Consider the following 21,537-nt stretch of genomic DNA (forward strand, 5'->3'; position numbering starts at 1 on the left):
GCTCTGCCTCCGGTGAACTTGGGCTGCTGGGGCCGTCCAGGAAGGGTGAGTGCCGCAATTGGGCTGCTCAGCCCATGGGGCTCATCAAACTCAGGTTTTTCCCAGGGCTCCAGTTTGCCTAGGTATGCCACTGCTTCCAAGCAGAAAGAAGTGAATCAGAAACCACGTCAGACTAGCATAAGCTGGTGCAGAGAAAAAAGACCGGAAGGGATTCTACTGTCTTTCAAAAACATGAACAGTATAATCATCTTTATGGCATTAATAATTTTAAAGCCAGTAGTGGAAATGTGTGGTGCAACAGGTTTGTGGAGGGTTAGCTAAAGGTCTCAACCCTTAAATCAAATCATATCTTCAGAAGTGACTAAGCTCTGATCTTGCCCTGATTTGGATGGCCCAGGCTAGTTTGATCTCATCAGGTCACAGAAGTTAAGCGGGATCAGCCCTGGTTAGTACTTAGATAGAAGACCACAGAGGAGGTTCAAGATCACTAAACAGAGGCAGATCTCTTGCCTCTTGACTTGAAAATTGTATGGGGTTGCCACAAACATGGGGTGTTACACTGTTACTGCTTTGAGGCTCCCACTGGTCAGTTGTACGGATGCTTCCTTCCTCTTGCTGCACAATAGATAAATCCTGGCTTGGTTTTTGCCTTTGACCCAATATCACCCTAGCCCCGATGGGCCAAGGCTTGGTTCCCCAGCCCTCATTTTGATGATGAGGCTCATGGCACAATTATTTCCTGATGCCGCTCCTCTGCCTCTTTGACCAACAGGGGGCGCACTCTCCTTCCTGTTCCAATCTACTTTTACCAGTAGGAAAAAGCCGGTTTACCTCTCTCTCGGAGCATCCAATTAACCTCCTTCCTTGGAAGGCCTGCTTTTACCTGACTGAGATTCATTACGAGAAATTGACAGAGGATTCAAGCAGGGGAGAATATTTGGAACACGATCTGCCAAGTGCCATGAAATATTTGGAACACGATCTGCCAACTGCTATGAAATTTGGAATATTTGGAACACGATCTGGAACACATTTGGAACACGATCTCCCAAGCGTCCATAAAATTACCTGACAACTGTGTCTGGCGTCTTTTAGGAGAGGGGGGAGGAATGAAAATGGATCTGCATACACCCTTCCCCAGTTCTAGGTCCCGTTTTGCTCAATGAGAGAGATCATAGACTGAGATTTCTTGGACCATTGAATCATGTAAACACAGAGGTTGAAATTAACAATATTCCTTGAAGATTAATACCCTGTTTCCCTGAATATAAGACATCCCCTGAAAAGAAGACGTAGTAAAGGTTTTGCTGAAGTGCGAAATATAAGGCATCCCCCGAAAGTGAGACGTAGCAAAGTTTTTGTTTGGAAGCATGCCCAACGAACAGAACACAGAAAAATAAGACATCCCCTGAAAATAAGACGTAGCGCATCTTTGGGAGCAAAAATTAATATAAGACACTGTCTTATTTTCGGGGAAACACGGTAACTGTGGGGCAAATACCCTCTTGCAGGCGTTTCGGGGGGAAATGGATCCCAGAGACAACTCCTTCTCTGGGTGCCCCCCACCGCCACACACCCCTGTGCTCGGGGGCGGGGCTTGGGGGCAGGGCCATACCCTGAGCCCTGCCCATGGCCTCCCTGCTGGCCGGCTTTTGCCCCAAAGGCAGCCTACATTGAGGCGGGGGGGGGGCTTGGTGGCATGCACCCAGACCTATAGGCCCTACACCTCTGCCCTTTTGCATTAGCAAGTCTCCCAAATAGCCCCAGGAAACAACCAGGGCCCGCCTCCACCATTTTTACTACTCACATGGACACTGAGATGCAATCACATCAGCTTCCCTGAAGCTAAATTCTACTCATGGGTCACAAGAAACCTGCTGCAATTTTTGTATGTTTGCCTCTAGATGCATGAAGCTACCACACTTGCGCCTTTAAAAAAACCCTCTGGCGATGCCAGAGACTGAACCCAGTGGCGTCTCTTTAATATTATAAAATTTGTTTGTTCTTTTTGAGCATTGAAAGCACATTCCCTGTAGAATCATAGAATCATAGAGTTGGAAAGAGACCCCAAGGGCCATCCAGTCCAACCCTCCTGCAATGCAGGAACACACCATCAAAGCACTCCTGGCAGATGGCCATCCAGCTTCTGTTTAAAAACCTCCAAAGAAGGAGACTCCACCACACTCTGAGGTAGTGCATTCCACTGTCGAACAGCCCTGACTGTCAGGAAGTTCTTCCTGATGTTTAGGTGGAATCTCTTTTCCTTCACCTTGAACCAGAGGTGGGATCCAGCAGGTTCTCACCAGTTCCCCAGAGTGGGTTACTAATTATTTCTGTGTGCCGAGAGGGGGTTACTAATTGGGTCTGCTTTTCCGTTAGAAATTCCATTAGGTCCAAAAATCATAAAGTCCTGTTGTTTCCTATGTGGCTGGTTAGCGAAGGTAGAAAACGGGATCATTCTCCCTGTTGGGCTGTTTTAAAAACATGTTTTAGAAACATGGTAAAGTTCCTTGTTTAAGGAAAGTATCCTTCTTTTGATTTCTAGAAACAAAATTAAGTATTTGAAAGTATTAAGTATTTGACAGGCAGTCAATTAGAGGAGAAGTAGTTGTTTCTGTTGGCAGTAGACGATAGGACTTGCTATAATGCATTTAAATTATGGACAGAAAGATACCAGCTGGAAATTAGGAACTTTTTTTTACAGTAAGAGTTTTTTACAGTAACAGAGAAATTATTAATGCCCCGCCCCCGGAATGCCTGGCCATGCCCCCATCGTGCCCCGCCCAGCCCCATTGGTGCTACCCCACTGTTTGAATCCCACCACCATGGGAACCTGTTACTAAAATTTTAGGATCCCACCACTGCCTTGAACCCATTACTCCTAGTCTCTGGAGCAGCAGAAAACAAGCCTGCTCCCTCACCAACATGACATCCCTTCAAATATCGAAACATGGCTATCATGTCACCTCTTAACCTTCTCTTCACCAAACTAAACATCCCCAGCTCCCTAAGTCTCTCTGTACTCCAGTGCCATATTTCTTCCATCAACCCTGTAAGGTTGGCCACATTTTATCCCTCATTGCTGATGGGAGGGGGGAAGGGGAGAGAGAGACTGAAGCTGAGGGAGAATGATGACCGAGGCCAGGAAATACATTAACGGAACAGGATAGTTTTGAACCAGGAACCTTCTGATTTCTGGCTCCGTTTCTTAATTGCTACCCTATTTCCCCGAATATAAGACATCCCTGGAAAATAAGACGTAGTAGAGGTTTTGCTGAAGTGCGAAATATAAGGCATCCCCCAAAAGTAAGACATAGCAAAGTTTTTTGTTTGGAAGCATGCCCGACAAACAGAACACAGAAAAATAAGACATCCCCTGAAAATAAGACATAGCGCATCTTTGGGAGCAAAAATTAATATAAGACACTGTCTTATTTTCGGGGAAACACGGTATGTTACGCATACAGCATGATCTGGCATAGCACTGGTTACAAATGCAATCTTTTACATGCAGAGCACCCGGTAATCCTAAAGAAGGATACAGTATTGACATATCGACTGTCTCTATTTTTCACAGCTTGCAAACATTGGATCGGATCCAAAGGATGGTTCTGGCTCCTTCTGCTCATAGGAAGAGCTCTTCTGTGACCCCACACACAATTCTTTCCCAGCAAACTGTTAATACGTCTTGTTTAGAAGGGGCTCAGCATCTGCTCAACATACAGAAGGTCCTGGCTCAGTCCTCAGCATCTCCAGTCTTCATGGAACAGCATAATAACCCTGCTGTAGATTATGAGCTATACTGTCTCTCAGAAAACGATGTTAGTACGGTTGCTAGTCACAGTTCTCTATGAACTATCTCAGCCCCACCTACTTCACTTAGTGTTTGTGGTGGGGAGAGGAAGGGAGAGAGTTTGTAAGCCGCCTTGAGTCTCCTTACAGGAGAGACTAAATCCAAACTTTTCTTCTTCCTGGTGGGGTTTTCAATGCAAGAGACATGCAGAGGTCTTCTGCCATTGCCTCCCTCTGCATAACAACCCTGATAAGCAGAAGCATTTATTGTCATTGTGCACGCACAACGAAATTTACAGCAGCATTCCTCGATGCACACAATTTCAGACTCATACCCCATCCTCACTTTCCCCTTCCTCCACCCATCCCTACACAGCCCCAAACACATCAACACGAAGCCATGGAGTTAAGCATAGCCACAGCTCTAGAGTAGAAGCTGTCTCTAAGCCTCTTTGTCCTAGTTTTGATAGACCTGTATCGTCTGCCGGATGGTAACAGTTCAAAAAGAGTGTGCTGGATGAGACGGGTCTCTCAGAATATTTTGGGCTTTCTTTTGAGGCTCTTCGGGAATTATAGAGTTCTTCCAAGGAGGGAGAGGGGCAGCCGTATAATCCTCTGTGCAGTAGTGCGGGATCACCCTTTGGATGCGCCTTCCTATCTGCCACTGGGCAACTGGGAGAACCATATACACAGATGCAGTAGGTTAAAAGACACTTTCTCTATAGCACAGCGGTAAAAGGACACCAGGAGTTTTCCATTCAGTTGTTGTTTCCTTAACAGTCTCAGATAGTACAGTCTTTGCTGGGCCTTCTTAACCACCACGGCAGTCTGTACACCCCAGGTCAAGTCCTCTTTAATCATAACGCCCAGAAATTTAAAACTAGCCACCCGCTCTACTTGATCTCCATTTATAGTCAAGGGCTGAATTTCTGAGCTGCTCCTTCTATAGTCCACTATAAGCTCCTTTGTCTTGTTAGTATTAAGAACCAGGTTATTTTCCCTGCACCATGAGAGCAATCGGTCCACCTCACTCCGATAGGCAGATATTCCTTGGTAGTCTCCCACTGAGGTACTATCCAGAACCAGTGCTGCTTAGCTTCTGAAATCTGGCAAGATCAGGCTAGCCTGAGCTATCCAGGCGGGGATTTAGTTCTACCATGAGAGAAGCCAAAATTAATGGGTTTTTCCCCCATCTCCAGCTGTTGAGTATCTTATGCCAAATTGGCCGTGTACAAAGGATGGGTTTTGCAGATCAAGGCCAGCTATTTCTAATAACTGTCCCTGTACTTTACTGATGCTCACTGCAAAACTTAATGGGGTGGGAAAGCGAAGCCTCTTAAAATGGAAAGTCTGTAGGCATTATAGGCATTCTTGGAATAAATACACCCTGTCCTGCGGCATGGCCTATAATTATTGTTGCTTCCATAACGCAGCTAAAAAGCTGCTCTGCCAGCAATCTATTTCCATTGCTCAGTGTTGGTGGATTTACATTTTGCAAACACATAACGGGGCCACCCATTTTGAACTTCAGCATATGTTGTCGTAATCCCGATACTTCCAAATTCAGTTGGGTGGTTTACACTTTGGTCCTCATCCACCAGCTTGCAGAGCACTTGCAATGCCTGGTCTTTCTGTCAAGGAGTTCTCTATTCATCGCATCGACAGAATCATTCTTAGGTTGATCTAACAACCCGTTGACGTAACCACATCCGTATCACAGTGGGTTACAGTTGGAAGAATTATATTCCTGTCTGTCAGATTTTACAGCACCATTACCAAATCTCAAGAGATTATCTGAAAATTCATGAACTAGCATACGTGGCAATTTCTAAACCATCGTACAATTTAGCGTCCCAAAAAGGCTCCTTGAGAGAAAATATGTGGGTACAGCTCACACGCCGTGCTACAGTTCTCTGGAGGCAATCTGGTTGAGGTTAAAGTCCTGGGGGAAATAGATTCACAGTACATCTTTTTAAAATAATTGGCATTTTCCCCCACATCAGAAGTCCCCACCCTTTATGAACCTGTGGACTCTTTTGGAGATGGTGGGGGGCACCAGCCCCAAACTGCTGCCAGAAGCAGGCAAGCCCAAACCTAAAACCTGCACCAGGAGAGAGCCAGTGTGGAGTAGTGGTTAACAGCAGGTGCATTCTAATCTGGATAACTGGGTTTGATTCTCCGCTCTGTCACTTGAGCTGTGGAGGCTTATTTGGTGAACTAGATTAGTTTGTGCATTCCAATATATGCTAGCTGGGTTACCTTGGGGTAGTCACAGTTCTTCGATGCTCTCTCAGCCCCACCCACCTCACAGGGTGTTTGTTGTGAAGGGGGAAGGGAAAGGAGTTTGTAAGCCCCTTTGAGTCTCCTTACAGGTGAGAAAGGGGGGATATAAATCCAAACTACTTCTCCTTCTTCTTCTGTTTGCAAAAAAAAATGAAAAGAAAATTGCAGTCAAGGAATAAAAAGAAATGAAGGAGAGGTGGGGAGCGAGAAAGAGATCGGGAAATAAAAAGGAGACTGGAACTCTGGTGAAAGAAAGCCCTCCTGCGCCTCTAGTGGCTGAGACTAGTATTGAGCTGTGAAGAATCCCTTTCATTTTAATGCAGGCAGCCAATGACAAGCCATGCTTTGCAATGTTCCCGCCCACTTTCTGAAAAGTTTAGCAGGCACCAAGGGAAGTATTGGTAGACACCTTGAGGCCCCCACGTTGGGGAGTCTGGCCCCCCCACCATTTTCTCCCAAGGCCGCCATTGACCCATCAGGGGAAAATAAATAGAATTCGAGTGTTGCCCTGAGTGGGAAATACCTGAGTGGCTGAAGGTGACCCCCCCCCTTCCTCCCTGGCACTGCCACCCTGGTTGCTCACACCAACTTTTCCCATTAAAAAAGGGGGCGACCAGACCCCTGCCTCTCACTGTCCCATCTAACAAAAATGTAAATGATCTGTTTTCTGGAATTTGCTGCCATCAGAGAAAGTGGAGGCGGGGGGGGGGGGTGCTTGCCTTAGATGGACTTAAAGGAAGAGGAGATGACAAATTCTACCATAGCAAAATGGAACCTCCAGTATCAAAGGCAGTTTATCTCTGAATGTCAGTTGCTGAGTGCCAAACAGGAGGGGAGCCTTCTTGGCCCATGTAGGAAAAAAGATACTGGCGGAAACAGAGATTTGGTCCAATCCAGTAGGGTTCTTCTGCCGTAGACAGTTTGGGAAAGTCTGTGAGACCTAAGATGGCATTTCCCTTGCGTCCGCTGGTGCAAGAATCCAGCCAATGTCACCCATTTCCCTCCTCACTTTCTTACAGCCTTTAAAAGATGCTTTAAGATCACTGTGCCTGTTAAGCTCCCAGTGGTACTTAAGAAGAGCCTGTGTAAGCAAACCAAACACCCCTCGCTCCTGCTGGGCGTCTTCCCTTCCCCTTCTTTCCCGGACTGAGTAATTAACATGTCATTCCGAGGAGGGGGCGCGTTCCCACGTGCACTCGCCTAGCACCCCCCCCCCCCCGCGGTTCCCCCACCGGCTGGCTGCCCCCCCTTCCAAGACTGACAGCGGGGAGCCCGTCCCCTTTCTCACGGAACAAGTGCAGTCCTTTGGGAAGACCCCCGCCAAAGAGACAGGAGGGAAGGGGCGGGGTCCTGGGGGCGGGGGCGGGGCTTTGCGCCAGGAGCCCTCCCTTCTCTCCCTTACAGGGATCGGGGGGGGGGGCGATGGCAAAGGGACGGTGCCCTGAAGCCCCGCCTCCCTTCGCTTGCATGGCCCCCAGCAGGGATTCCTGTCCCCCCCACACTGCCCCCAGTCACAAAACTGGGAGGAGGCGGGGCGCCACGTGGGAAGCAGCCGGTTAAAAGCCTCCCCGCTCCCCGGCGCCGCTCAGTCGGCGGAGGCAGCGAGCCCGGGCGAGGGGCGCGGATTGGGGGGCTCGCTCGCTCCCGGGGGGCGCCCCTTTCCATGCGGGGCGGGGGGCGCGGGGGGGAGGCGCGGGGGTCCGAGATGCTGGAGAATGGGTCGCTGAGGAACTGCTGCGGGCTGGCCGGCCGGCCGGGGGGCTTCGGCTTCCCCCCGAGAGGGGAGCCCCAGGAGGCGGCGGCGGCGGAGGGGTCGAGCGGCGGGGAGGCGCCCCCGCGGCCGGGCTGGCTGGTGGCGACGCTGTCCAGCGTGCTGATCTTCACCACCGTGGTGGACATCGTGGGCAACCTGCTGGTGGTCATCTCGGTGTCCAAGAACCGCAAGCTCCGGAATTCAGGTGGGGCCGGAGGGGGGGGAATAGCAGCGGAGGAAGAGTTCGGATTTATACCCCGCTTGTCTCAACCTTTCAGGGGTCCCAAAAGCTGCTGACAAACTTCTTCCCTCCCTCTCCCCAGAACAGGCATTCCTGTGAAGGGGGCAGGGAGTGGCGGTGCTGGTGAGAAAGTTCAGAGAGAGCTGTGACTGGCCCAAGGTCACCCAGAAGGCTTCACGTGGAGGAGAGGGGAAACAGACCCGGTCCTCCAGATCAGAGCCCGCTGTTCTTAGCCTCTGCTCCATGTTACGGCAGTTGCAATGTGGGAGGGACAGTCGGCATATTTTACAGTCAGTCTGCATGCCCACACTTACTTCTGCAAAACACTGGCTCGGAGCCAGCGCTGCACGAATGGAAACATAGACAGGTTTGTAGCTGATCAACTTGCACAAAATCTTGGACAAGATCTCTCGCTCTCCTCCCTTTATATTACAGTGCCCAGAAATTGGCTGCACAACATCTGCTGCCAAAATCTGTGTGCAGGAAACAAATGCAGCAGCAACAACAACAAAGGCTAATGCAGTTGTGGGGTGTATCAACAGGGGCATAACTCTGCCAATTGCAAGAGTTTTTTTTTGGGGGGGGGGCACAGTTTGAGAGCTTGTCCTGGGCACCATTTTCTGTAGATAGGACCCCATTAAAGCCCCATTTGAGTCAGTGGGTTTACTTTGAGGAAAATTTCCATCAGATCGTAGCCTTTGGGTGTGTATTGCGTGCATGTTTCAAGAAAGCTGGTCTTGACTTTGCTAGTTTGGTTGTGTGGTTGGGAAAGTCATGCCCCCACCAGTTATGGGGTTTCCAATTTTCCATCACTGCCTCAGCTCTTTGCAGTCTTGCTGCGTGACCTTGGGTCACTTGCCCTCTCTCAGCCTGACTGGCCTCGCAGGGTTGTTGTGAGGATAAAATGGAGGGGAGGAGAGTAACGTAAGCCACCCTGGGTTCCCATTGGGAAGAAAAGTGTGGTATAAATACATTCAATAAATGAGAAAGATATGGGTGGTAACAGGATGGTCTGTATAGTGGGAGGATCTCACAAACAGGATGCTAAAAAAAAAACCCTTATCATGAAAGCTCTTCCACCTCATGCCCCTGCTTAAAACTATCCTATTATTCAGTGCCAAACAGATGGGATGCTCCAAATGGGTAATCTCTGAAATGCGAGGCTGTCAGATTCAAGCATGTTTGGAACCTGTAACTTCTGTCCCACAGGTCATTAATGCTCAAATTGACTGAGATTTCAGCTATTTGGTACAGATTAACATGCCCTCTCCATGCCCAACAGCATCATGTGCCATATTATCACTGTTTAGAACTTCATTGAAAACATGTTTCAGAGCACTGGAAAGCTTTGCCAAGACTTTCATCCACCAGATCTGAAGCACAGAATCTCCCAAATATGCCGAGAATCTCCATTCAGAAGAGGAAGAGTTTGGATTTATATCCCCCCTTTCTCTCCTGTAGGAGACTCAAAGGGGCTTACAATCTCCTTGCCCTTCCCCCCTCACAACAAACACCCTGTGAGGTAGGTGGGGCTGAGAGAGCTCCAAAGAACTGTGACTAGCCCAAGGTCACCCAGCTGGCGTGTGTGGGAGTGCACAGGCTAATCTGAATTCCCCAGATAAGCCTCCACAACTCAAGCGGCAGAGCTGGGAATCAAACCCGGTTCCTCCAGTTCAGAGTGCACCTGCTCTTAGCCACTGCTCTTAGCCACTATGCCACTGCTGCTCCTTGAAATTATTCAGCCTTGAAATTATTCGTAACTCATGATGGAAATCCTTGTACAGCCCAACTATTTTCCTCTTGCCAGATGTATCATGGTTTTACATCCCTCCTTCACTCTACCTCAACTTCTACACCAGAGGTGTTCAAGTCTGGCACTTCAGATGTTTATGGACTACAATCCGCATCAGCCCCTGCTGACATGGCCAGTTGGCCATGCCAGCAAAGGGCTGATGCGAACTGTAGTCCATAAACATCTGAAGCACCAGAGTTGGACACCCCTGTTCTACACTATTCCAGATCTGGGTACCAGCCTAGGTTGTTGTTTTTATGTGCTGTCTTGTCACATCTGATGTATGATGATCCTATAGAGCTTTCAAAGTGAGAGAAGTTCAGAGGTGGTTTGCCATTGCCTGCCTCCATGTCACGATGTTGGTATTTTGTGGAGGTTGCCCATCCAACTATTAGTCAGGGCTGACCCTGTTTAGTTTCTGAGATCTGACAAGATCAGGCTAGCTTGGGACTATCCAGCTCAAGGCAACGAGCTATGTATTAAGTGCTGTCAAGTTACTTGCGACTCTTGGTGACCCTATAAATCAATGCCCATCCGAACATCCTGTTGTGAACAGTCTTGTTCACATCTTGCAAACTGAGGGTCATGGCTTCCTTGATTGAGTCAATCCATCTCATGTTGGGCCTTCCTCTTTTCCTGTTGCCTTTCAACTTTTCCCATCATTATTGTCTTTTCCAGTGACTCTTGTCCAGAGGCGTAGCTCCAAGGGGACAGGGGTGTGTTCAACGTACCAGGCGCATGCCCCTGTGGGGGCGTGGTGGGGGCATTCTGGGGCGTGGTGGGAGAGGGACAGGGGCGGATGTTGGCATGGCAGGGGCGGAGGACACCGGGCGTGTTTCCCCCTTGCTACGCTTCTGCTCTTGTCTTCTCATGTGACCTAAGTACAACAGCCTCAGTTTAGTTATTTTAACTTCTTAGGCCATTTCAAACTTGACTTGACCTAGAATTCACTTATTTGTTTGCTTTTTTCCATCCACGGTATCCTTAACACTCTTCCAACACCAAATTTCAAAGGAATCTACTTCCTTCCTGCAGTTTTTTCCCAGGTCTAGCTTTCACACCTATACATAGTAACAGGAAATCCTGTTGCATGAATTAACTTGATCTTGCCAGTGACATATCCTCACCCTTAAGTATCTTTTCTAGCTTTTTTGGCTGTCCTTCTCAGTTTCAATCTCTTTTTGATTTATTGGTTGCAGTCTCCCTTTTAATTGATGCTGGAGTCAAGTAATAGGAAGTCTTCAACTATTTTAATTTCTCCATTGTTTCTCCTAAAGCTGAGTAATTCTCCAGTAATTACTTTTGTCTTTTGGATGATCAGCTGTACTGCTTTGGCACTTTCTCAAGCCTATGTAGAAGAAGAGGAGGAGGAGGAGGAGCTTGGATTTATATCCCACTTTTCTCTCCTGTAAGGAGACTCAAGGTGGTCTACAAGCTCCTTTCCCTTCCTCTCCCCACAAAAGACACCTTGTGAGGTAGGTGGGGCTGAGAGAGTTCCGAAGAACTGTGACTAGCCTAAGGTCATCCAGCAGGAATGTAGGAGTGCGGAAACACATCTGGTTCAGCAGATTATTTATTTATTTATTTATTCGGTTTTATAAACTGCCCTACCCCCCAAATGGCACAGGGCAGTGTACAGACATGACAACCAATACAATGTAATTAAAAAGACACAAATCGAATAATCCCAATTAAAACAATAAATACAATACAATTAAAAACACTAGCAGTAATAACCCATCCATAATTAACTAAATAGATGGTATCCGGCATTATAACCCGGGAGGGGACCAGCTGATGTTCAAGTAAGCAGATGGTACATAAAGCAACATAAACCTCTGCCGCTCAGGGGGAGGAGTGGGGAATCAAACCCAGTTATGTAGTTAGTCCTTTAACTGGCAAGTAATTCTATGAAATTCCCAGATTCTGCTCTGGCACGCGTTTGATTGTAATACTTTAACTGCAAGCTATGAAAATCTAATAGCTTTGAAATTATCTAGTTACAGCCCAACACGCTGGCTGATTTTTGCACCTATAGTATACATTATAAAAATGAATCCCCCTCCTTCGCGCTGTTGCTTGGTCAAGTTCCATCTTTGCAGAAGAGGAGATCAGGTTGTGTTATTATTTCCTTTAACACACTATCCAGGTCTCAGCTCACTCTTTGGGAGAGTGGGAAATGAGAAAGGGTTCACGTGAAGCAGATTAATGGAAATACAGATATACACAGGAGCAGAGTTACAAAGGCGTTACTCAGAAATAAATCTCACTGAGTTAAATAGGACTTACTCCTAAGTACATTTGTTCTGTAGTTCAGTTTTAATTCCAAATGTATGCTCACTGTTACTAATAAAACGTGTTTCCTTTTGTTTGGAGATGAGTTAGACCTACCAAAAAAAAAGTGTTTCCATCTTATTCTTCCTACAATTTCCTAAGATTATTATTATTATTTATTTTATTGGGTTTATAGACCGCCTTCCCCCAAGGGACTCAGGGCAGTGAACAACAATGATGTAAAATACCACTTTAAAACACAAGAAGAAGAAGAAGAAGAAGAAGAAGAAGAAGAAGAAGAAGAAGAAGAAGAGGAGGAGGAGGAGGAGGAGGAGGAGGAGGAGGAGGAGGAGGAGGAGGAGGCGTTTGGATTTATATCCCCCCTTTCTCTCCTGCAGGAGACTCAAAGGGGCTTACAATCTCCTTGCCCTTTCCCCCTCACAGCAAACACCCTGTGAGGTAGGTGGGGCTGAAAGAGCTCTGAGAAGCTGTGACTAGCCCAAGGTCACCCAGCTGGCGTGTGTGGGAGTGTACAGGCTAATCTGAATTCCCCAGATAAGCCTCCACAGCTCAGGCGGCAGAGCTGGAAATCAAACCCGGTTCCTCCAGATTAGATACATGAGCTCTTAACCTCCTACGCCACTGCATCATTTCCCTCCCCCCTCCACACCCTTGTGCCCACAGGAGGCCAGATAAAACGGCAACGATGTATTTGGCCAGACTGGCCAAATGCCTGGTGGAACAGGTCTGTCTTGCAGGTCCTGCAAAAACTCTGCAGGTCCCAAAGGGCCCTGCTCTCCCTCTGAAGCCTGTTCCACCAGGTGGGGGCCACGACTGTACAAGCCCTGACCCTTGCAGGGGCCATCCTGACTGCTTTGGGGCCAGGGATCACCAAGAGGTCCTCCTCCGAAGAACGGAGGGGCCTAACGGGGCAATATGGGGTTGATGATCCCGAGAAGCCATCTATCAGGAAGTGTGACCCACAGATTGGCAGCTCAGGATTGGGACCCCCTCCTTCTTATATCTAGGATTGTTAAACAAGTTCATGAAATGCCTCATCTTGATCAGCGTCTGGAAAACTTGAACCGAGGAACAGCAGGGTGTGATGTAGCTAAAGTTGTGACGAACTGAACACATGGAGCTGTCTTGTACTTGGATGCTGCCAAGGGTCTACTGAGTCACGCTGCCACGGAATACATCTTCTCATAAGAACATAAAAACATAAGAACGAGCCTGCTGGATCAGACCAGAGTCCATCTAGTTCAGCACTCTGCTATTCGCAGTGGCCCACCAGGTGCCTTTGGGAGCTCACCTGCAGGAGGTGAAAGCAATGGCCTTCTGCTGCTGCTGCTGTTCCCGAGCACCTGGTCTGCTAAGGCATTTGCAATCTCAGATCAAGGAGGATCAAGATCAGTAGCCATAGCTCTACTTCTCCTCCATAAATTCTCAATGTTTATGAGGACTTCTAAGGATTGACATTAGAGTTTTTTCCGGGGACATCTTTTTGCTTGCGTCGCTGTTATGCATTGCTAATGCAATTATAGCCATGGATGTCCTTCATGCAATTCCGCGTGTGATGGGTGAAATTTAAAGAGGCAGGTTTTCTAATTGTTTGACAAACCCCTTGCATGTGACATGGAGCTGTGTTATTTTTGTAGCAGGGTGATATTGGTTGGTGTTTCTTGCCCTGAGTCAGGCCATTTGACTGTTAAGGTCAGTGTTTTCTGCTCTGACTAGCAGCAGCTGCCCAGGGCTTTAGATGGAGATTTTTTCACACCTCTAGATCCTTTTATCTGGAGATGCTGGGAATTGAACATGGGACCTTCTGCGTGCAAAGTAGATGCTCTACATAGGTGTCAAGGCCTTCCAGATGTTATGGACTACAGTTCCCATCATCCCCTGCCAGCATGATGCTGGCAGGGGATGATGGGAACTGTAGTCCATAACATCTGGAGGGCTGCAACTTTGGCATCTATGCTCTACACCACAGCTGTCAAACTCACGGTCCTCCAGCTTTTATGGACTACAGTTCCCATGATGCTGGCAGGGGATGATGGGAACTGTAGTCCATAACATCTGGAGGGCCACGAGTTTGACACCTATGCTCTACACTGAATCATGGGCCCTTCCTGAAATCAAAGGGAGACACTTTAGCATGTGTTTCTCACAGTTTGTTTGCCTGCACCAGAAGCGAAAATTGATGCACACTGGAACCAAAAATATCCTAGCTTTAGGTATAAGCCAGGGGTAGGGAACCTGCGGCTCTCCAGATGTTCAGGAACTACAATTCCCATCAGCCTCTGTCAGCATGGCCAATTGGCCATGCTGGTAGGGGCTGATGGGAATTGTAGTTCCTGAACATCTGGAGAGCCGCAGGTTCCCTACCCCTGGTATAAGCCGATGGAGTCTGAGAGTGACAGCAAGAGGAAGAACCTTGGAGATGTAGTAAACTGTTCCATGCAAATCATAGAATCATCATAGAGTTGGAAGAGACCACCAGGGCCATCCAGTCCAACCCCTTCCCATGCAGGAACACACAATCAAAACACTCCCGACACATATCCATCCAGCCTCTGTTTCAAAACCTCCAAAGAAGGAGGCTCCACCCCTCTCCGAGGCAGTGAATTCCACTGTCGAACGGCCCTGACAGTCAGAAAGTTCTTCCTAAATAGTAACTCAGCATGTGACATCAACCCCATGAAACTGATAGGCAATAGATTTGGGCTCGGGCAATAGATTCAGGAAGTCCTACACTCTGTGAATAATTAAATTGAGTAATCTTTTTGCCAGCGGGCATAGTGACAGCCAGGAGCATGTTTGCTTTTAAATTAGGGTTAGAGAGATTCACGGAGGAGAGGTCAATCAATTCCCACTGGCTTCTGAGATGAAAGAGAGCTGTGTAGTTAGAAACAGTACATTTCTGAATACCATGCTAGGGAGCAACCTCAGAGGAAGGACGTTTTGGGTTTTCTGGCCTCTGTGGCCGTGGTCTGGTAGGTTTTGCTCCTCAGGTTTCACCCACATCTATGGCTGGCATCTTCAGAAGCATGTCACAGTGAGATGTATTTCTTTCCACGGAGAAGGCCTTGGCTTCTACACCCTGCTTGAAGAAGAAGAGTTTGGATTTATACTCCACTTTTCTCAATCGTAAGGAGTCTCAAAGCATTTGGGTGCTGTGTGGTTTCCGGGCTGTATGGCCGTGTTCTAGCACCATTCTCTCCTGACGTTTCGCCTGCATCTGTGGCTGGCATCTTCAGAGGATCTGATGTTGGGAAAGCAAGGCAACATCAGATCTTCTGAAGATGCCAGCCACAGATGCAGGCAAAACATCAGGAGAGAATGCTGCTAGAACACGGCCATACAGCCCAGAAACCACACAGCACCCAAGTGATTCCGGCCATGAAAGCCTTCGACAATACAGTCTCAAAGTAACTTACAAACTCCTTCCCTTTCTCCACAACAGAAACCTTGTGAAGCAGGTGGGGCTGAGGGAGTTCTGAGAGGACTATGACTAGCCTAAGATCACCCAGCAGGCTTCATGTGGAAGAGTGGGGAAACAAATGTGGCTCACCTGAGTAGAGCCTGTCACTCGTGTGGAGGGGTGAGGAATCAAACCTAGTTCTTCAGATTAGAGTCCACCACTCCAAACCACTACATCACGCTGGCTTTCCATATGGTAATAGGGTTAGCTGCTCTGAGAAACAGGATGCTGGACGAGTTGGACCATCGGTCTGATCCACCTGCTATGTTTTTATCATGCCCGACATAGATTCTACACTGTGATTAAGTTTGTTTATTGGCCCTAAGTTGTGGGAGTTCCGACATGTCCAGGATTTCAAGCAGACCTGTGGCTTTCAGACCGGCCTCAATAGCCAAAAAAAAAAAAACCCCTGCGCTGACAATAAGGTTTGAACCCTTGATCCGGCCTTGTTTGAGCTGTGTCTTTTCAAGATGTTGGTTGTCTTGTTTGTGGTGGGATTAACTAAGAGAATCCTTTGTAGCTTGTTCGGGGTTTTTTTTCCAGTCCTTGCTGGAACAACCAGCAATTCGTTTGTAGTAGCTGTTTGCAAAACTCTTCATCCACAGGGGGACCTTTTTAACTGTGGGCTGTCAAAAGGAATACATACATTTCAGTACCTGAAAGAAGGATAGCTCCAGCCTGTTTCTTTTGGGGGGTTTAGAATCTTGAGTGGCCCATTATGCATGGAACACTTACCTCAGGGCTCTTAGCTGTGCAGTAGAGCCGTAATGTGGTTTCTTCACAATTCTCCATTTACACATAAGGAGAGATTCTCTGCCTACCCCTCAGCGAGACTGCTGAAGTTACAACAGACCTCAATTGTTCCTGGTTCTCTTAACTCCGCCAATCAACTCCTTCTTAAAGGCACAGATCTCATCACACCCATTGTGGCAAGATAAAGATCTTTGTTAGAGCCCTATCTGTTTGTTAAAGCTACATGTTTCTGATTTCTCAGGTAATGATGCCTGCTTCAGTAGATTTTTTTTAACTTCCATTTTGTGCAGATAGTTTTCAATGGTAGAAAAGGAGGCCAAGACATTTTTTGAATTGCTGCTTCAATACAACTGTACAGTAACGCTGGAATGCCTACATAGAAGAAATAAGGGAAATGTTGTTCTTCTGTGTCACAGATGACATCCCACCATTAGGAATAATATATTTTCAGCACTGCCATGTAGAATAAATGCAAGAAGGGGAAAACAATGGGTGGGAATGGTGGTGTGTGGAATGATTTCACAGAAAATGTTCCTAAGACACAAGTTTTTGACCTCTGGGGAAATCTGTGGTAAACTGTGGATGTGCAAAAGGCCGAAGAACCACTGATGGGGATTCTCTCCAAGGCCCCTTCCGCATTTGCAGAATAATTCACTTTCAATCCACTTTCACAATTGTTTGCAAGTGGATTTTGCTATTCCACACAGCAAAATCCAGCTGCAAAGTGCATTGAAAGTGGATTGTGCATTATTCTGCATGTGCAGAAGGAGCCCAAGTCCAAATTTTCAGAAGTGGATTAGTGTGACTCTCGATATTTTTTCAAAAACTCTAGGTCCTAAACAGGAACGTGTTTTGTTTTCCCCTCATTGTGCATCAACTGTGCTTTGTGAATGTTGACATTGTACTTAGCAAGGGTGACTTGCCACAGAGGATGTTCAAAACTGGCACCTGCAGAGATGATGCTTGTGAAGTTCAGAGTGGATCAGAAGCCTGTTGGATGACCTGAGGCCAGTCATAGTTCTCTCAGAACTCTCTTAGTCTGTGTAGAGGCAGCCAATGGCAAACCACCTCTGAATGTCTCTTGCCTTGAAAGCCCTACAGGGTCACCATATTGAAGTGTGCAATGAGGTGTTAATTGGGTTTCTGGTCTCACAAGAGCTTGGCTACAGCCTCTCTTTCCAGTCCACAGAAACATAAAGCTGGCAGGGACCTCAGGAGCCTAGTTCAGGAAATTCACACTCAGTTCCACTCCACACTCTCAGTACCCAGAGGAAGGCTAAAAACTACCAGGATCCAAGACAGATCTAGCCTGGAGAAAAATTGCTTGGGTGGCAATCAGCATTACTCGGGAGTATAAGAAAAGGCCATGAGAGCCAAACACTGATTGACTTGTCTCTTTCTGCCTTCCCTCTCAAGATCAGATGCAGGCGAAAACATCAGGGGGAAATTGTAGGTTACTGCTGCTATAGTTTTAATAGTTTTAAGGTTTTGTATTGTTTTAATTGGGGCTATTCAATTTGTTTTATTGTCTTTTTATTTGCTGTTGTACACCACCCTGAGCCCTTCGGGGGTAGGGCGGTTTATCAAATCGAATAAACAAACAAACAAACAAACAAACACGGCCATTCAACCTGGAAAACCCACAACACCCTAGAGATTCTTATGAGATCTAACTATATTGATAACATGTTGTTCGGCTGGTGCCCATAAAATTGGACAAAGCCAAGCATCGACCTTGGGATGTCTCATTCCTTTGCTTCCACAAAAAAAAAAACAACCCTCTGGTGCTCGGAAATCAGTTTGCTCATAAAATGTCTGTGCTTAATTGCACCGGTGTGTTACTGTGTCCTACCACCGCACAGACCTTATGACCAAGTTACATGGCTCATTTGGCATGGATTGAAATCTTGATCCAGGAGCTGTTATCGGTAAGAAGAAGAAGAGTTTGGATTTATACCCACCTTTCTCTCCTGCAAAGAAACTCAAGGTGGCCTACAAGCTCCTTTCCCTTCCTCTCCCCACAACAGACACCTTGTGAGGTAGGTGGGGCTGAGCGAGTTCCGAAGAACTGTGACTAGCCCAAGGTCACCCAGCAGGAATGTAGGATTAGAATCCACCTGCTCTTAACCATTACACCGCGCTGGCTCTCAGTTAGTAGGCCGGAACTGGAGAAACCTTCCTCTCTGGCTTCAGGGCAGAAGCTAGTACATTTTCTTGCAGCTATCCTAAAGACACCGTGACTGGCTGTGTGTTTGTGTAAAGTGCCACCAAACCACAACTAACTTCCAGCAAACTCAGCAAGGGGCTTTCAAGGTGTGAAAAGCAGAGGTGGTTTGCCGTTGCTTTCCTCCGAAGGACTTCCTTGGTGGTCTCCCATCCAAGTACTGACCCTGCTTAGCTTCTGAGATTTGAGAAGAATGAACTATACCATGGGTCTGTAGCCTGTGACTCTCCAGATGTTCATGGACTACAATTCCCATCAGCCAATTGGCCATGCTGGCAGGGACTGATGGGAATTGTAGTCCATGAACATCTGGAGAGCCACAGATTGCAGACCCCTGAACTATACCATGGCTCCTTCTCTCCCTCATGATTGTATAGGTCTCGTCCAAGGAGAAATTACAAGCAAGCAATGGCTCTTTGGCAAGTTTTTGCTGAAGGGGGCTTGAATCATCTGCTCTCTCTCTCTCCAATCTCTGACATTCCACAGAGCTTGAAGCGGCCAATCTCAGGAGAGCAACAAGAGACAGGGAATGAAGAAAACACTTGCAACAAAGGCCCTCTGCGGAGACAGCGTGTGAGAAAGAACGACAATTAGCATTCCTCCAAGCACTGTTTTCATTTTGGCAATGAGTTACGGAACAGTTTGTTTAATCATCAATTGCTGAGTAACGTAGCACTTCGTTTCAGAAGGGAGTGATGAGGGACGAGGTGGCGCGGTCAGATTAAATAGTTCAGTTAAGACAAGGAAAGAGAAGAAGAAGAAGAGTTTGGATTTATATCCCCCCTTTCTCTCCTGCAGGAGACTCAAAGGGGCTTACAATCTCCTTGCCCTTCCCCCCTCACAACAAACACCCTGTGAGGTGGGTGGGGCTGAGAGAGCTCAGAAGAGCTGTGACTAGCCCAAGGTCACCCAGCTGGCTTGTGCGGGAGTGCACAGGCTAATCTGAATTCCCCAGAGAAGCCTCCACAGCTCAGGCGGCAGAGCTGGGAATCAAACCCGGTTCCTCCAGATTAGATACACGAGCTCTTATCCTCCTACGCCACTGAGATATTTTGCCTCTGTTCCGCGGCCTGTGAGATTTCTTGAAGCATCTTCGACAGAGAATGATGAATGCAAAGATCTTGGATTTGTGGTAACAACCGTCTCCGCGTGTTTTTATGTTTGGCGTGCATTATTCTTGCAAGCCGCCTTAGATCACTAACGGTGAACCTTTTGGGCTCAGCACGTCAAAAACTGGGAAAACGTCTAGCTCTGTTCTGCTGGTGTGTCACCTTCCTCCTCCCCTGAACAAAAGAGAATTCTTTACATATTCATTTATTTTAAAAAGATACAGTCCAACCACGTGTGGCACTTTGTATTCTATAAAGACATCTCAAATAATTACAAAAATGACTCAGACGGGTAGAATTGTTGTTGGATGTTGATGAATGCTGGCGTGCCACCCACCTTGACACATACAATCATAGAATCATAGAGTTGGAAGAGACCCCCAAGGGCCATCAAGTCCAACCCCCTGCCATGCAGGAACACACAATCAAAGCACCCTTAACAGAGGGCCATCCAGCCTCTGTTTAAAAACCTCCAAAGAAGGAGAGTTCATTACCCTTCGAGGCAGGGTACTCCACTGTCGAACACCATCAGTGGCGTAGGAGGTTAAGAGCTCGTGTAACTAATCTGGAGGAACCGGGTTTGATTCCCAGCTCTGCTGCCTGAGCTGTGGAGGCTTATCTGGGGAATTCAGATTGGCCTGTGCACTCCCACACACGCCAGCTGGGTGACCTTGGGCTAGTCACAGCTTCTCAGAGCTCTCTCAGCCCCACCCACCTCACAGGGTGTTTGTTGTGAGGGGAAGGGCAAGGAGATTTTAAGCCCCTTTGAGTCTCCTGCAGGAGAGAAAGAGGGGATATAAATCCAAACTACTCCTCCTCCTCCTCTTCCTCCTCCTCCTCCTCCTCCTCCTCCTCCTTCTTCTTCTAATGCTTAGGTGCAAAATAATTTTGGGGGGTCGTGGTGGGGTAGCTGCCCATGGGGGGAGCATCCAACTCAGGTTTTGCCCAGGGCTCAGGTTTGCCCAGGTACGCCTCTGCCCCCTTTGCTGGGGGGGGGGGGGTTGGCGAGGGAACCTGTTCCTAAAATTTTTGGATCCCACCACTGGCCCTGCCCTACCTCACAAGATGTCATTTGTGGGGAGAGGAGTTTGTCAATTGTGTCGAGTCTCCTTACAGCAGAGAAGGCAGGTTACAGATCCAAACTCTCCTTCCATTTGGGGTGAAAGTGTTTTACATTTTTGAGAGTTGCGTTTCTTAATTGGCATGAATCAGCTGTGCTTTTCTGGTTACATAAACACATCTTTTGCCACGTTTGTAAGTAATCTTGAGAAGCAATCTGACTTGGGGAGCAACGGGTGCTTTCAGTATGACTAATTCTGAAGGAGAAATTATTTTGCCCACGCGAGGGCTCAATCAATAGTTCAGTCTAGGGTGAGAGAAACAAGTGAGTGTACCCAATCTCATTCTCCTTTTGAGAACGGGTATGAAATGCAGGCAGAAATTGCTCCTGTGGGTGTTTCATGGTAGTAACGATGCTCAGCGTGAACAGAGCATAACCAGACAATTATGACTGACGAAACTTGACGAAACTTATGACATCATTCCCTCCTCTTCCATTTTGAGCAGCAACCTAGTGAGGTATGCTGGGCCAGGAGAGAGTGCCATTGACCAAAGGTCACCTTGCAAGCTTCCGTGGCAGAGCGTGGAGTCGAACCGGGGCCTCCCAGGTCCAAATCTTGAGTCTCTAGCTACTGCCCTATGCAGTGCATCAGCCTTGCCTTGGGGACTTTGGCTTCACACCTGTTGGGTCATTTACATTGCTATCTATCAATTGTGCTTGCGGAGCTTAAGGACGTTAAGGCACTAAATAGGGCTCTCATATTCGCCCCGCTATT

The 21,537-nt window shown here is 47.5% G+C and overlaps 1 protein-coding gene across 1 annotated transcript in view; it reads left to right on the plus strand.

Annotated features, from left to right (window-relative positions):
• Positions 1-21,537, plus strand: part of MTNR1B (melatonin receptor 1B) — a 62,929-nt gene that overhangs the window by 13,880 nt on the left and 27,512 nt on the right. Inside the window, 1 exon segment of the mRNA XM_048494027.1 lies at positions 7,587-8,033. Within this exon segment, the coding sequence (XP_048349984.1) occupies positions 7,587-8,033 (447 nt within the window).

This window comes from Sphaerodactylus townsendi, linkage group LG04, assembly GCF_021028975.2.
Source record: "Sphaerodactylus townsendi isolate TG3544 linkage group LG04, MPM_Stown_v2.3, whole genome shotgun sequence".
NCBI classification, from domain to species: Eukaryota; Metazoa; Chordata; class Lepidosauria; order Squamata; family Sphaerodactylidae; genus Sphaerodactylus; species Sphaerodactylus townsendi.